Raw genomic sequence first — 16,249 nt, forward strand, 5'->3', positions numbered from 1 at the left:
CTGTTTTGCATAGGAAACCTTTCCTGATGATGCCCTCTAATATTAGTGCTTTCACGCTGAGATCATCTAAATTATCTTGTTTCCTTCTTGTTTGTACACCACTGTGTGCGTGGTGTTTCCCCCAACAGAATGGACTGTGAAGTCCCTAGGAACAGGGATTGTCCTTTGGCTCTTTTTGTATCCCTAGCACTTAGCACAATATCTGGCAGATGGAAGATGCTTAATAAGTGCTTGATGACTTGACAAGATTAAAGCAAATAGTTAAAAAACCACACCAGTGATCTCTTATCTCCAAAATAAAAACAATAGTTTTTATTTGTGAACATTTTTCATTGAGAGAGGTTCTCATGTCATTGAGAGAATCAGTCAAAAAGCAACTGCAATGTCTATTTTCCAATCTTTAAAAAAGCACAGGGAAAACAAACGTGCCTCATTTAATTCTTACTAATTCTTTGTGTCTTCAGTATCTTTCTTTGCAAAAGTTTACTTCTCTCCTATGGTCTCTTATAAGTGTGGGGAAGGAAAGGGGAAGCACAGTTGCTACTAGATAGCATGCCATCTTCCAAATTAACTCAGCGAACTTACTGGCCAAAGACAACATTCCTTTTCCACTCTAAATCCCTGAGAAATTAATAATAAGAATCCAGAGAATGGAAGGTCTGAAGGTAAAGAGAGAAAGAGGGGGAAAGTATTGTCTTTCTGTTAACTGAGAACTCATCAATTCCATAGTGAAGAGGAAAGAATCTTGACCAAAGCCAATGATTTAATCCTTTTCCATCTGTTTTAACTAAGGACTTGTTTTCTTGAAGTGACCATAATACTGACCTTTGGGAACAGCAAAAACAAAAACTCAGAGTACACAATTATTCAAACTAGAACTAGTGCTGCGCAGCAGAGGAAGTTCTGTGACTTATTCAATAATCTGAAGGGTTGCTGACTTGGTTGTGGTAAGGGGGCAGGGGGAAGAATCACACTTACTGCTGTGTCTTTTTCTCATCAATAAATATTTATTGAAAAGAATAAATTTCAAATAAGACTGTAGTTTCTCCAGGAGGTACCAGGCTTAACTATTTATTTTGTGCTACGTTAGAGTTGAGTACTTATTTAGCACAGTATCTAGCACGTAGTAGGAATTTAACAAATTCCTACTGACTAAGCAAAACTTGCAATTCAACAGCTATTTGTATATATGACACAGTTGCTAGTCTTTGGGAATTTTTTGCCTCCAGCAAAGAGGAGCAAAGATTTTTTCCATTTTAAAAAACTGAAATGCTTCAATGGCCAATGAAGTGTGTGAGTGGTGCTGGTGGCAAGAAGAGTCAAAAGCTCTCAGATTCAGTCCCAGCCCATCTATTTATTACCTGTCTATGGCCTTGAACAAGTCTTTTTCTCAAGGGCCATTTGTAAAACAAGAGGAAGAGACTAGATGACTCTAAAGGACCCTGCTAGCTCCAAAGCCTATAATTCTATCAAGTCTGTACATTTAAGAAAGGAAAAATAAAAGAAACCACAAACGAGACCTTTGTGTAGTGAAACACCTCTGAAAAATGACAGAAGTAACACCATAAAAATAATGAATGTCATATTAGAAATTAGAAAGTCACTGTGAAAACTTAAGCTTTCAAAATGTTTCCCAAACCTAATTCTGTTCATAGAAGCTGAGACTCAGACCTGGACTTTTATCTTTTTAAAAGATTTTAGAAATACATTATTATAAAGATATTTCCCACAATACACACAAAAAATTCAAGCAAATGATTTAAAAAGCAGTTATTTGTTACGCAAAGTCTTCTAGCAAGAAATAGTTAAATCTTAAAATGGCATTAATGTCACTTACTTGATTAGCATTCCTTGATTGGGCAGTAATTCCAAATGGATTTTTCCACCTTCCTGGGTTCTCAAATAAGCAAATTCTTCCAGCATGTCTATATCTGTAGGCCTAAGTTCAGGGTTTGCCACAAAACTTTACATATGATACTAGTGATAATAAATTAGCTAAGTATTCTAATGAATAAAGAAATATTACTCCTTTGAGCTAGAAATGACAAGATCAAAACCAAGGAGCACTGGAATAATCACCTTCTATATATGTAATAATTAAACAGTCTAGCTACCCCATGTTTTCATCAATAGACTAATCTTCTCTGTTCTTCTAAACTACCTTAAACAGAAGAATTTGCTTCCCACAGTACTGAAGAGAGCTGTTAAATGTGCCTTCTCCCTTCAAGTCTTATCTAAAAAATCATTTATCATTCCTCATTCTCTTATCTTTTATATCAGTCTCTGAAGTAGAGATTTTCATGCTCTCTCTCTCTTGATAAAAAGGTGATAGATTTAGGGTGCAGGATTAAGCATACTTTTTTTTTTTTTGATAGAGCCAATGAAGAAATTTATTTTGGCTAACTACTTATGTTATTATTACGAGGTTCTTTCTCCACTTTGCATGGTTGGAAAAAGAAAGAGAAAACTGATTTCTGTTTATTGTAAAAATTAAAATTTAATTTAAAAAACTGAATGTAACATTTTTTACCAAGTCTATCTCTTTTATTCCCCTCTGGAAGGTTGTACCATCAATTATTCTTTTTTTTTTTTTCTATCATCCTCTTTTTATCAGTGGGCTACTTTCCTATCACTTAAAAACAGATAGGTTTCTCCTATTTAAAAAAAAAATTCTTTTACTTGATCCTAGAAATTGGGGCCAGATTCTATAGGTTTATGAGCTAAACAGGGAAGTTGAGCAGGGAAGTCCCAAGGTCAGATGTATGTTTAAGGAAAAATAACTTTGGCAGCAGTGTATAGAATGAACTGGAATAGGGAGACTTGAGAGGCAGAGAGAACAGTTAATAGGATATTGCAATAATATTAAAGACAGGGTATTGTCTGTCTTTTGTTCTTAAAGAGAACCACAACGTCAGGGAGGTGATGCTTAACATGCCAGTGAATTGAATTTCATCGAGGGAGGGCTGTGCAAGGTCATCTGCCTCACTTTCCCCTTCAGAGCCATCTGGGTCCAGTGGACATACATACGTCAGGAAGGCTGGAGATTGCAGATGTTGGACTTTTTAAGCTAAGGTCTTTAAAAGGTCTCAGTTTGACTATGGCCAAAACCCAATGAATGATTAAGACTAGGTAGGAATGTAAATGGAAGGAATGGGTCTGATTTGAGAGACATTGATAGACTTAGAAATGGCAAAATTTTAGCAGCCATTTGAATTCACGAGGAAAAAGGAGTTGGGGATAATGTTGAAGTTATGAATCTGGGAGACTATAAAGAAGGTGGGAAGTTAGGAATAAGAGAAAGCTGAGGGGGAAGCTAATGAGTTGTTTTGTACATTTTTAGTTAGATATGTTAACCCCTGTTTTGAAATATCTCATAGGAAGCTGATAATGTGAAATTCAAGCTCAAGGGAGAAATTGGGGCTGGATATTAATCATCTGCATAGAAATGATGATTAAACCAATGGGAATGGATGAAGTTACTAAGAGGGAGAAGAGGGTCTGGGCAAAACTTTGGAAAGCTGCTTGGGAAGTTTGGGAAGTTGTGTGATCTGGACTTTGTGCCAGCAAAGATGACTGAAAAATAATCTTCAAACAAGTAAGAGAACTGGGAGAGAACAGTGTCACAAAAACCAAAAGAGGAGACAGTAGCCAGGAAGAAGGTGCTTAATAGCATTAAATACTGCAAGTGGATAGATCAAGTGAGGAAAGACTATCACATTTGGCAATTAAGAGATAACTAGGTAGCTTTAGATTAAGTATGTTCAGCCCAATGCCTAGTACACAGAAACTTAGTAAATGTTTGCTGTTTGAATGAATTAACTTCAATTTTTAAAAGCTCATGAGTAAAAATATGCCAAAAATACATTAGCTGTTAAAGAAAAGAATGAGGAGCAGCTTGACAGCAACTTTTAGGAGATGGATACTCCATGTCAGAAATGGATATCATAGGGCAAAACAGCTAATTATATTCCAAGGGGAGCCAAAATCCTAACAAATGACAAAACTGGCATATTGTGGCTAGAAGAAAGGAAGAGGGCCACCCCTTGACTAGAAGCAGCCACTATGAAGTGCTTGGGCTGACTAGCACTCACAGACCACACGTTCCACTGATTGAAGAGCACTGAAGCTTCTTATTAAAAGATGACCTTTGGATCACTGCTCTGACATCTTTTACTCCTTCTTTCATATCCCATACCTTCCTGCTTTTATGTATACTGTTCTTTAAGCCTTTAATGCTTTCCTTTTTATCTGTACTTGTTAAGTTCCTAGGTATCCTTCAAAACCCAGCTCACCTGCTACCTCTTCCACATAATATAGCTTTTCCTGATGTCCATAATTTTTTCTTTCTTGACCATCTCACACCTCTTTTATGCAATGATCACATTCTGTTTTGTACTACAGTCACATTAATATGTCATTTCCTATATTGGACTCAATGCTTCATGTAAGCAGAACTACGTTTTTATTTATTTATGTATCTTCCCTAGTATCAACTGACTACACTGTAGAGCCTAATTTCTCATACTGTTACAAAATTATGATTTATTATCAGTAAATGTTAGATGTGTATATCTATTTTATGTCTATATACCTGGGATCACATAGAAATTTCTTAGGTGAAAAGGAGTTGTGCATGGAAAAAGTTTAAGAAGTCCAGTTCTAGAGAAGAAGTTTTAAACTAGAAAACTCTCAATGATGCCTGAACCAGATTAAAATATAACTGAGAAATGTTTTATGTTCATTAATATGTGGCCTGCAGGGATCAGTTTCTATTTGAGTTTGCTCTAAATTAGCTTAATAAATGTTGAAAATAAGACAATCTTTAAAGTCTTTTAAAAATCTCTATTCTATTTTCTCTACTCCTCTTTAGTGATGGTTTTCAAGGTAGAAAACAATTTTAAAAACTCAGTACTAAATAAAATACACAATGCAAAAGTCATTCTTGAAAAAGGGATCTGAAAATTGGCTTAATATGAAAAAAGGATACTTGTAACATAGTTGAAAAAATTCTCATACTGAAAGTTGCCTTGCTGACAAATTTTATTGACAGCTTTCAAAAACAGGTTCTCTCCACGTGGCCATTCTTGTTGAAGCAACACGATTACATGGCCCAATGCCATATCATCTCTGTTATCTGTGAAAGCTCTTAACTGTAAGACAAGGATTTAATCAAACAAGAAAAAGGAAAAAGGAAAAAAAAGAAAATGAAAAAATCACCTTAAGAAAAAAACCATCTAAATATATCCTTTCACACTGTGTATAAATTCTATGATAAAACATACCTATGATAAAACACACCTACCATATGAGTTGAACAGAATTCACTTCTTATGTTGTTCTATGAGACTACAACACTTTAACTTTCCATTCCTACAGAAAATCTCTCTAGAGAGTTTCCAATTTAATAAGAAAGCAGAGGCTTTGTTTTGTTACACCAAGTTTCCATAAGATTGTAAAAGGAAGAAAAACACACAAAATCCATAAAAAACAACTTATTCTAGAACAAAAGGCACAATCTTACTAATCTCACTAATAATCAATTTATTTCATCTTAGGAAAACAAAACAAAACAAAACATGATGTGTGTTGCTTCATCTCTAGTTTATCCATATGAATGCAAGTGTAGTACCAGGTCAAAACTCAATGATGATAGTTCATAAATGCTTTTCTAAAAGAAAATTGACCTTTACTATAGAAATAACATTTAGAAACCATGGAGGAAGTTTTAGCTAAGAAGCCAGTCTGAAAATCAGACTGAAACATTTATTAAGTTCCAGGCTCTGTGGTAAGTTTGGGGGCAAGACAATTCCTAGCTTCACGAAGCTCACAATCTAATGGAAACAGGTTTTTTTCTCTCTCATTCTAAAGAAGCATGAAATTAAAACCTGAATTTTTGAGCTGGAAGGGGCTTAATGATGTCCTGTCCAGAGCCTTTCTCACCAAGATGAGGAAAATGTGGTCCCAAGAAGTAAAGTGATTAGCTCAAAATGAGAAAGTAACAAAAATAAAATTTAACCCTCCATTAGGTAGCCCTTTCATAGCCTAAGAATGGAGGCAGGCCCTTCTCCTATAAGGGAGAAGCAGTTATCATACATGATATTATCTTTTATGATCATCACTTTAAAATCTGACAGGAAAATTAAATTAATGTTAACTTGGCAATTCCCATTACTACTTGAAGCCCTTGAAAACTTTGGAATAGAGCCTTTGCTCTAGAGCCAGCTTTACCATTAAACTGCTAATTGAGCAAGTAAGAAATTCTGCCTTGTTACTACACTATCCCTGCTAGATCTGTTCTCTCTGATAGATGATCCCTATGGTTTCTAACAGATGTTGCATTCTGGAATCTAAGAAAATAACATTGGGGAAAGTCCCTCATGCCAGCCAAGCAAATTATGATGTAAAAAACATACCACTTATTTCTAAATTTCAACATTTTAACAAATAGATTAAAATTAACATGTAAAGATTGAGAATTTTTTGGACATGGCCAATGTGCAAATTTGTTTTGCTTTACTATACATATTTGTAACAGGGCTTCTTTTCTCAGCAGGGAAATAGAAAATAGAAGGGAGCTAATGCAAACCTGAAAACAAAATAAACTTCGTTAAAAAATATTAGTCTAATTTCTTTGAAAGAAAATTACTTCTTCCTTACACAAAGATTCTTCTTTGTACATACTGAATAAAATGCTCATGTAATTAAACGTTATAGAATGTATTTGCTCTACTGATTTAAAAAAATTTAAAAAGTAATAAAAAAAATTACAAAGTATTTTAAACTAATAGAAATCCCAGTGAAGATCTTTAGACTTACCTTAAAACAGGCTAACATTAAATGTAGACAATAAGGCATAATAGCCTTATTAGTACAGGGCAGAAGTTTCAAATCTGATCCTTAAAAAAAAATACATTTGTTAGCTTAAACAAATGCAACTTTACATATATAAATATTTAAGATGTTTTCAGTCAAAAAGATGAGAGAAGTCATGATGTCAAGGACATAGAGCTCATGACTATTTATGGCAACAGGAGACTGAAACAACTCTAGGAACAATTCAAAAGCCTTTGTTCCCATCTAAGCCTTTTAATAGGGGCATGAATTTAAAAATTTTTTTAAAATATTTTTTTACAAGTAGCAAGAAATAGTTTTATTTTCTTTTCTCCCCAATCCTGATTTTTGCTGGAATTATTAGTGGGCTAGCTACATGGCATGCCAAAGTAGAAAGGATGAAGCAGCAATAAAAAAAAGTTAGCCTAAGAAATGACTATGTTTTATAACCATACAACCATCAGTATGTCTCAAATTAAATAACATCTTCAAGTACTTTTGGAATATAGGCTTTTTTTTTTTTTTTTTTTTTTGGTAGGGCTTTTATCTCATGTATATATTCTTGTCCCATTTCCCCTCAGAAAGTTGTCATAAGACAAAAAAAATTTTTAGAGAGGGGGAAAAAGGCATAATTGATCAGTATATTGAAAAGTCTGAAAACATGCATAATGTGCTACATCAATGGACCTTTCACTTCCATGCAGGAGTAAGGTTGGGGATGTTCTCTCACATCTTTTCATTTGAATCCCACTTGATCTGAACAATTTTGTCACATTTACTTTTGAATTTTGAGGTGTTCCATTTATGTTGTAATTGCTAGCTCTGCTTACTTCATTCTTCATCAGTTCCTATAAATCTTTCCAAGCTTATCTGGATTCATCACACACATCATTTCTTACAACAAAGAAACATATTCCTTTCTTGTATCACAATTTGTTTAGCTATTCCCCAAATGATGGGCGTCTACTTAGCTATCATAAAAAGTACTGCTGTAAATATTTTGAAATATATGGAGACCCTGGGATATAAACCCAGTAATGGAATCTCTAGCTCAAAGGATATGGACATTTTATTTACTTTATTTGCATAATTCTAAACTGCTTTTCAAAATAGTTGTACTATTTCATAGTTCTACCAACAATATATTATTTTCCATAATTCCTCCAACATTGAGTATTGCCATTTTTGTCAATTTGCAGAGTAAAAGATAAAAGTTCAGTGACATTTTGATTTGCATTTCTCTTGTTATCAATGACCTGGCACACTCTTGTGGTTCAGAATACTTTGCAATTTTTGGGAAGTGTTTATTCATATCCTTTGATCATATATCTATTGGAGAATTAATCATACACAGATATCTATTAATTGTTAATATATTTTACATATCAAATGCTCAGCAGAGAAATGTGATAGAGATTATTTTCCCACTTGACTACTTCATGTCTTTTCCTAGCTACATTAATCTGTCTGTGCAGGAGCTTTTTAGTTCAGATTCCCTTTTCTGAAGTAAACACACTATTATGGTCCTTCAGTTACTTTAATCTTTTAATGTGGCCACATTTTCAGTGGCTCATTTCTCCTGACTACTGATCCCCTTTTCTTGTCTGATGTCCTTTTCCTTTTAGGGTTTTACTAGTTCTCTTTCCTCTTCTGATTTTATGTTTATATATTTCTCTTCACTTCCTTTTTTTGTTTCAGTAGACTTCTCCTTCCACTCTTCCTAGCTAGTCTTTTTTTTTTCTCTCCAGTTTTTTTAGCTAGTACTGTTTCTCAGATTTTAAAATTTCATTTTTTGCACCCCTGTTCAATAAAGGATTTCTCTCACTTCACCCATCTTTTCTTTCTGTTTATTCTCTGATTCATGGTCAATATAATTATCTGATCTCTCTCACACAATCAAAATGTTCAAAATATTCATTCTATGTTCTCCCCTCTAGGTACTTTCTATCACTACTGATAGGACTTATTCCGTGGATTCCACTTTTCCATTGTGACTCATTCTTAGAACAATGTCAATCATTGTAGGTATCAGAAAGAATGCTGACCCATGGTAGATTGTATCCCCTCCACCCCCCCATTTGATGTACCTTCTCATCCTGGCTCTTTCTTCTTTTCTTTTCTTTTTTAAATGGTGTATGTGCTGCAGGATATTTATTTGGGTAGTTTTGCAAACTCTTTTTCTTTGTTATAGAGAACAAAAGTGTGGAATAATAAATATGCAAGTGTTTACCCTGATAATATTCATTTTCTTTTCTTTCTGGTTATATGTGTATATTAAATTTTTTTTAAAGACAGACATTTCTTTATGGATCATGTTGGGAGAGAAAAATCAGAACAAAAGGGAAAAACCATGAAAAGGAAAAAGAAACAGAAGAAAAAGAAAAAGTAAACACAATATGTGTTGATTTACATTCAGTCTCCAAACTTCTCTCTCTGGATGGCAAATGGTATTTTCTATCCAAAGTTTATTGGGATTTCCTTGGATCACTGAACCCTTGAAAAGAACCAAGTCTTTCATAGTTGATCAATGCACATTCTTGATGTTACTACGTACAATGTATTCTTGGTTCTGCTTGTTTTGCTCAGCATCAGTTCATGTAAATCTTCCCAGGCCTTTCTAAAATCAGCTTGTTCATGATTTTTTTATAGAACAATAATACTCCATTACGTTCATATACTATGGTATATTGGTATAATGATTTATTCAGTCATTCCCCCAATTGATGGGCATCTACTCATTTCCCAATTCTATGTACTGACCCTTTTTTCCTACATTTGCCTAGAAATCTAATCCCTGTGTCCATATTCTCTTGCTCATTCAGCAGCTAATTCCTTTAGAGGATTCAACTCCTCCCATTATCAGGACAAGGTGATTTTTCAAACATGAAATTCCCTAGATCTGATCCATTATTCAGTATTCATTTCCCTTCACTAGCCTTCTCTCTTTCTTAAAATAGTTATTTTATTTTAAAAATTTCTAACATTTATTGAGTTCCAAATTTTCTTCCTCCCATCCTATGCTCCCCCTTCCCTAAGATGGTAAGCAATGTGATATAGGTTATATGTGCAATCATGTAAAATCTTATTTCCTATTAGTTTTGTTGTAAAAGAAAAAATTGTAAAGCCATTACAGTTTGCAAAAGGAAAAAACTGAAAAAAAAATAAGGAAAGTAAAATCAGCATGTTTTGATCTGCTGTTAGACTCCATCAGTTCTTTTTCTGGATATGAACAGCATTTGCATCATGAGTCTTTTGAATTGTCTTGAATCACTGTGTTGATAAGAAGAGCTAAATTGAACATAAAGCACAGTTGAACATCGCATAATATTGCTGTTACAGCATATAATCTGATTCTACATGTTACACTTTGTGTCATATAAAAGTTCCAGGTTTTTCTGAAATCTGCCTGCTCATTATTTCTTACAGAACAATAGTATTTCATTATATTCATATGATACACTTGTTCAGCCATTCCTCAACTGATGGATATCCCTTCATTTTCTAATTTTTTTTGCCAACACAAAAAGAGCTGCTACAAATATTTTTGTATGTGTAGGTCCTTTTCTCTCTCTCTTTTTTTATGACCTTTTTGGGAAGGAAACTTAATTGGAGTATTACTGGATCAAATGTTATAGTGTTTTATGGTCCTTTTAGCATAGTTTCAAATTGCCTTCCAGAATAGTTGGATTGGTTCACAACTACACCAATAGTTCATTAGTGATTGACCATCTCATTTCACTCATAGAAGTATTTTTTAATGGAATTACCTCCTTTCTCTATAGTAAGGTCTCCCTCCTCTACCACCCTGCAATTTTTTTTCTTCTCTTCATTCAGTTCTTTGTAAGCTTCCCCCCCCTACCCCTCCGAAACCAAAGAGTTCACTTTTTCCTTATTGCTATTCCCTAAATTGGCCCTGGCACATCATTCACTTCTCTTTATTCTCTGGTCTGCTCTTCCCTTATGATGAAATGTAGTTTTATAAAAAAAAGCAGATTTCGCCTATATATAGGATGTTAATAGGTTCTGTCCATAATACACTCTGTCCACATCTTCATTGCCATTTCTACCTTTAATCTTGTCTCCTTCTGTACATTCACAAAGAAATCTTATCAATCTTTTTGCTGTCATCCTGTTGCTGTTTCATTTTTTCACTCCTTAATTTATGTGATTTGGGGTGGTTGAGAAACAAGTAATTGTTAAAGTTTTATTTGTTTTTTTCCTAAAAATTTTTCCAACTCTTCTTTATTACTGAACAATCTTTCTTTGTCCTGTATGGCTAAATTCATATTTGTAAGACAGGTCACTCATGGCTGCATTTTGATCTCCTTGCTATTCAGAACACATTTCATTCCCTCATTTTTCTAATGAGTGTGTAATAATCTTGCATTATTTGAATATTCTTTCTTTTATATTTGAAGGTCTTTTTCCTGATGACTTGCCAGACTTGTTTCTGAACTATTAAATTTAACCTCTAGGTATTTTGATGTTTGATGTTTTTGTTAAACTATATTTGCAGTACATAGAGCCCAGGATGAATTTGGGGTTGATGGAAATAATTAGGAGGGGTAGGAGGTGAAGTTCTTGGGTTCTTTTCTAGAGACAATCTGTGATATCTTTCAAATGGAATTCTATTTTCTACGATCAGAATCTGAGCAGTTCCCTTCTATTATTTTCTTCATCATGATGGTAAGATTTTTTTCCCTCAATCCTATTCTCTGGAAGACCTACAATCAGTCTGTTTGGCTTGCAGAGTGAACCTATTTTCTTGTAATGTTCTTATTTTCTGCTTCTCTTCCTATAGATTGTCCTTTATGTCTGTGTATTTGCATTCACAATCTAGTATTTTCTCTTTTATTTCTTTGGTGAAGTTTGCCACTGCAGATGCAAGTTTTTCTACTATGCTCATTTTTTTTTGTGGTGGGGTGGGGTGGGTGGTAAACTTCTGTCTTTAAAATTCTCATTTTTCTTTTAAACACTCAAGAAACAGTATTTTGTTGCTTCATGCTCTCCTCAAATTCTGTAAGGTTCCCTGTCTCATCAAATATTGAATTAATTTCCATTATTTTGCAGTCTTCATTCATAGATGTCTGAACTTGTTTACTAGATCTGAAGGCCCTATTTCCTGTTGACTTATCTCTGTTCAAAGTGTAAGTTTTTTCTTCCTGAAACCTTTGGTATTTTGAGTTTCCCCCAGTCACTTCCTCCTTATGTTCCTAATCATTCATTTCCTGGTTCTCTCCCCCAATTGTGGTTTTCTTGGGGGCTGGATCTCAGTGTCATCTCCTTCTACACTAGATAATTTACAGTTCCCACTAACCTGTCTTTGCCGCAAGTGCCTTTTGGGTGGTTAGAACTGGCTCCACTTTGATGCTGTAATCTTTCCTTAGACCTGACAGAGTACGATATTATATCCTCTCCTCCCTCTCCTGGTGTCCTATCCTCCTGTCCCCACTCCCTCTGTTCCTCAGTTCTCTGGCCTGCACTGGGCTTTGTAGTCCTAGATCTTCCAGGTTGTTCCCTTGCCTCAGGCTTTTGCTCATAAAATGCTGTGGCCACATTGGCTGTAGAGGCCTGGGTAAACTCTTGAAACCTGGAGCCAGGGACTCCACAACAAGGGAAACATAGGGAAGGAGGGGGAGTGCTCTATGCTGGCAAGAGTGAGTTTTCATCTAAGTCTCTGTTATGTCCTTGGTTTTATTAGTACAGCTTTGAGCTGGTAGCTTGAGAGATAGGGAAAGAACAGTAATCTCAAGGAAAGTAAGCATCAGTTGCTAGGTTTTAAGATTGCTGCTTTTTTTGTTTGTTTGTTTTTTAATCTTTTGGATTCTGGGTGTCCTAGACCATGAGGAACACTGGAAGTTATTTTATCTTTGGTGGATAAATTTCTTCTAGAAAAGTTTGAGATGACATGGGAACTGGAGAAAATATCTACTTCATCATCTTGTTGCTCATAAAGATGTTTTAGCTGATATTTTTTGGGGCTAAGTGGCATGGTAGATTAAGTATTAGATATGCAGTGACGAAGAACTAAACTCAAATCTAGCCTCAGATACTAGTTGAGTAATTCTGGGAAAGTCACACAACTACTATTTGGTTCAGTTTTTTCATCAGTAAAACAATGATAGCACTTTCCTCCCAGGGTTGTTATAAGGGTAAAATTAAATAATGTTTACAAAGGGCTTTGCAAACCTATAAATGCTACCTATTATTATTTTAGCTATTATTGGTATGATAGTATCCACTAGGGAAGCATAACATAGATTAGCTACAATCCTAGCTATCAGGGCCCTTGGACTTTGATGGGAAATGCTCATAGTCACATTAATTTAAGAAGCATTAGAGATACATACACAATCTAATTTATATTTTAATATATTTAACATCTACTGGTCATCCTGCCATCTAGGGGAGGGGGTGGGTGGGTAAGAGGTGAAAAATTGGAACAAGAGGTTTGGCAATTGTTAATGCTGTAAAGTTACCCATGTATATATCCTGTAAATAAAAGGCTATTAAATTTAAAAAAAAAAAAAAGAGATACATACACAGAAAGGAAGCTTACTGGCATAAGTACTGCATGTGTAAAATAGTCTTCCAAATGCCAAATTACAGTGTTCAGGGGATCACAAACTTTTAAAAAGTATCTTTTTGAATAGGTTATGGTTTCACTGGTAGAGGAACTTCTGATGAGCAAATTTCCTCCAAGAATGGAGTTGTCAGTGCAGACTGGTGACAAGTCAAGTGATTTGATCATGGTCAGAACCTAATATCTGCCTGCAGTGAAATCTTTTAGTTGAATAGTCCTTATCCATCATGCAATACTACCCCTCTCTTATCAGAAGTATGCATGACATAGAGCCCAGAGAACCTGGGTTTAATTCCTCCCTTTGACATATACTAGTTGTGAGAACCTGGGCCTAGTTAAATATTTAACCTTCATATATATACTTTTAATAAGTTCCCATGACTTTACTAGTAAGTCATAGATGGGTATAGGCTATGAAAAAAAATCAAGTCAAGTTAAATGCATAAAACTGTCAAGTCTTGTACAATTAATAATGTTATTTTACTAGCAATTGTTAAAAAGTGCTCTTAATTCTCTTGAGATCCAAAATAAAAATAAAATCCAAACTTAATTCTAACTTACCTTTTCTAAACTTGGGTTTTACTTTAGAGGGTTCCTCATGAGGTTTTCCTCCATCTTGGAAAGGAAGTACCATGTAGCACATAAGATCCAGAATTTTTTCACACGTCAACTAAATTAAAAAAAAAAAATGTAAAAAGTACATATGTGTATATTTACATGTCATGTTCACATGTAGACAGATGCATATATGGATTGATCTGAAGCTGTCTAAAAAAATTGATTCAAATTGAACACCAGCAGTGTACAAATCAAAAGAAACACGGGGCAAAAAATATCTATCTGAAGGGTTTAACACCATCTCAGGATAGTGTATTCTCTTTCTGGGATTATCACATTGTTTGTGAGGAAATTAAAACTAAAATTAAATCAGTTTAGTTTTTCTCTTTAAAGGAATAAGCTCTACCCTTTGGAGTGACAATGCTAAAACATCAAAATATATAAACCAAGAGACCAAGAAATATTTACTGATTGCTTGCTATATAGGTAAGATCATCCTATCCAAAGATATGTGAATCAAAAAGTTCCACTCACATTTCTATAGCAATTAAATAAGATTTTAAAACTATTTTTCTCACAATGACTTAATAAGGTGGTCATTTATTTATAAAAGATATATAAAATATAAGCTAAAGTGTGCAGCAGAAACCACAAGTGCTCTAGGAGTTCAGCAAAATAAAGAGCAAAACTCCATGGGAGGGATGAGATGTGAAATAGCCTTTTGAAGAGAGGATAGGATTTAGATAGAAAAGTATCTGGTTGGTCTTCTTGCCTCATCTCTCCTCACTCCAGTCTACTTCTCACTTGCCTAACAAATTAATCTTTTTAAAGTGCAGGTTTGACAATGTCAGCTCTCTTAGTTTAATTGTAGCAGTCTCTTAGCACTAGAAAGATCAAATAAAAAACCTCCTGTTTATCATTCAAAGTCCTTTACATCTGGCCCTCTCCTGACTTTCCAGTCTTCTTATAGCTTACCTGCACTAACCCATCCACACACGTACTCAATGATCCAGTAACACTGGCCTCTTCCTTCCTATTAAGTGGCAAAGGCAGGACTCAACCTAGACCCCATGAAACAAAATCCAGTGCCATTTTCACTACACAATAATGCCTCCCCAATAATTCAATTCAACTCCAAGTTTTAGCAAATATATTACATTACTATTGTTATTATTAACACAACAATATCTAATTTATATAGCACTTACTTTGGGCCAGGCACCAAACTAATCATATGTTTTAAAATGATTATCTCATTTGATTTTCACAACAATCTTGCATGGTAGGTCCCCATTTTACAGATAGGAAATTAAGGCAAACACAGGTTAAATGACTTGTCTAGGGTCAATAGCCAAAGATGATTCCAATGTTTTGGGTCTAAAGGCCTAGAACTTTATAAAGATGCAGTGAACTAAACAAGAAAAGTAACATTATCTAACAACATAAAAGTGCTTGAAATGGCTAAATGCATTTGTGGGTATGTTCACAAAACACATGGTACTTACTCTGTATTCCCCAAGAGCAAAGTGACAGGTTGCTAACTGGATGAGGGCTCTTTGATGTTCCAGTGTTCCTTGTCCAGTAATCTGTTGCTGAGGATGTGATCCCTGAAGAGCTGCTAAATGATGTAAGCTAGCTATTGCCTTTTTATACTGCCCCTTCAAAGCCATAAAAAGTGGAAATACCATTTAGAGAAGGGGGTGAAAACTTTATTTTGTAAAAAGTTTATATCATCAATCAGGTAGAAATAGTCTAGTAATTGTAAAGAATTGGCAATGCTTTGACCTTCCAGTAAGTAGCAAGGCAATTCTGCAACAGAGTAAAACTGTATTATTTAAAGCTATACAGAATTTCTAGAATTTTACCTAAAAGCATAGAGTTTCTCTTCAGGACTCTATGAATCTTACTAATCTTGTGGTTAATATAACCACAAAACCTCTGGGAAATTGCAATTACCACCTGTAGTCTTTAAGGGGTATAATTCCTCAAAGAACCAATGATTGGAGATCAAATATAATCTCCAAGTAGAGTTTGTGCTAAAAAATATAAATGTAAAAGTCAGAGCAAGTATAAATGCTATTCCCATCTTCTTGATAGCTGGTTGTTAATACAAAGAAAGAGAAAAATCATAAGATTATTAAAACAATTTCTTCCATTAAGTTGTTATTCCTTTATTATTCACCTTAGCATTTCTGATGTTTCTCTTCATTTTATTTATGTCATTTACTTTTTCTTATTTTTCTGAAAGCAATATAACCTTTATAATTAATTAGTTAA

At 34.4% G+C, this 16,249-nt stretch overlaps 1 protein-coding gene across 10 annotated transcripts in view; it reads right to left on the minus strand.

Moving 5' to 3' along the window:
• The window catches only part of INTS10 (integrator complex subunit 10), a 47,513-nt gene that overhangs the window by 6,681 nt on the left and 24,583 nt on the right, over positions 1-16,249 (minus strand). For all 10 annotated transcript variants that reach the window (XM_031950804.1, XM_031950803.1, XM_031950806.1 and 7 more), the window contains 5 exons: positions 15,478-15,630; positions 13,976-14,084; positions 6,817-6,896; positions 4,988-5,150; positions 1,838-1,931 (listed from right to left, as the gene is read on the minus strand). In XM_031950804.1, coding sequence (XP_031806664.1) covers positions 1,838-1,931; positions 4,988-5,150; positions 6,817-6,896; positions 13,976-14,084; positions 15,478-15,630 — 599 coding nt within the window. The remainder of the gene's footprint in view (positions 1-1,837; positions 1,932-4,987; positions 5,151-6,816; positions 6,897-13,975; positions 14,085-15,477; positions 15,631-16,249) is intronic.

The sequence above is a fragment of the Sarcophilus harrisii genome, chromosome 2, assembly GCF_902635505.1.
Source record: "Sarcophilus harrisii chromosome 2, mSarHar1.11, whole genome shotgun sequence".
Classification (NCBI taxonomy): Eukaryota; Metazoa; Chordata; class Mammalia; order Dasyuromorphia; family Dasyuridae; genus Sarcophilus; species Sarcophilus harrisii.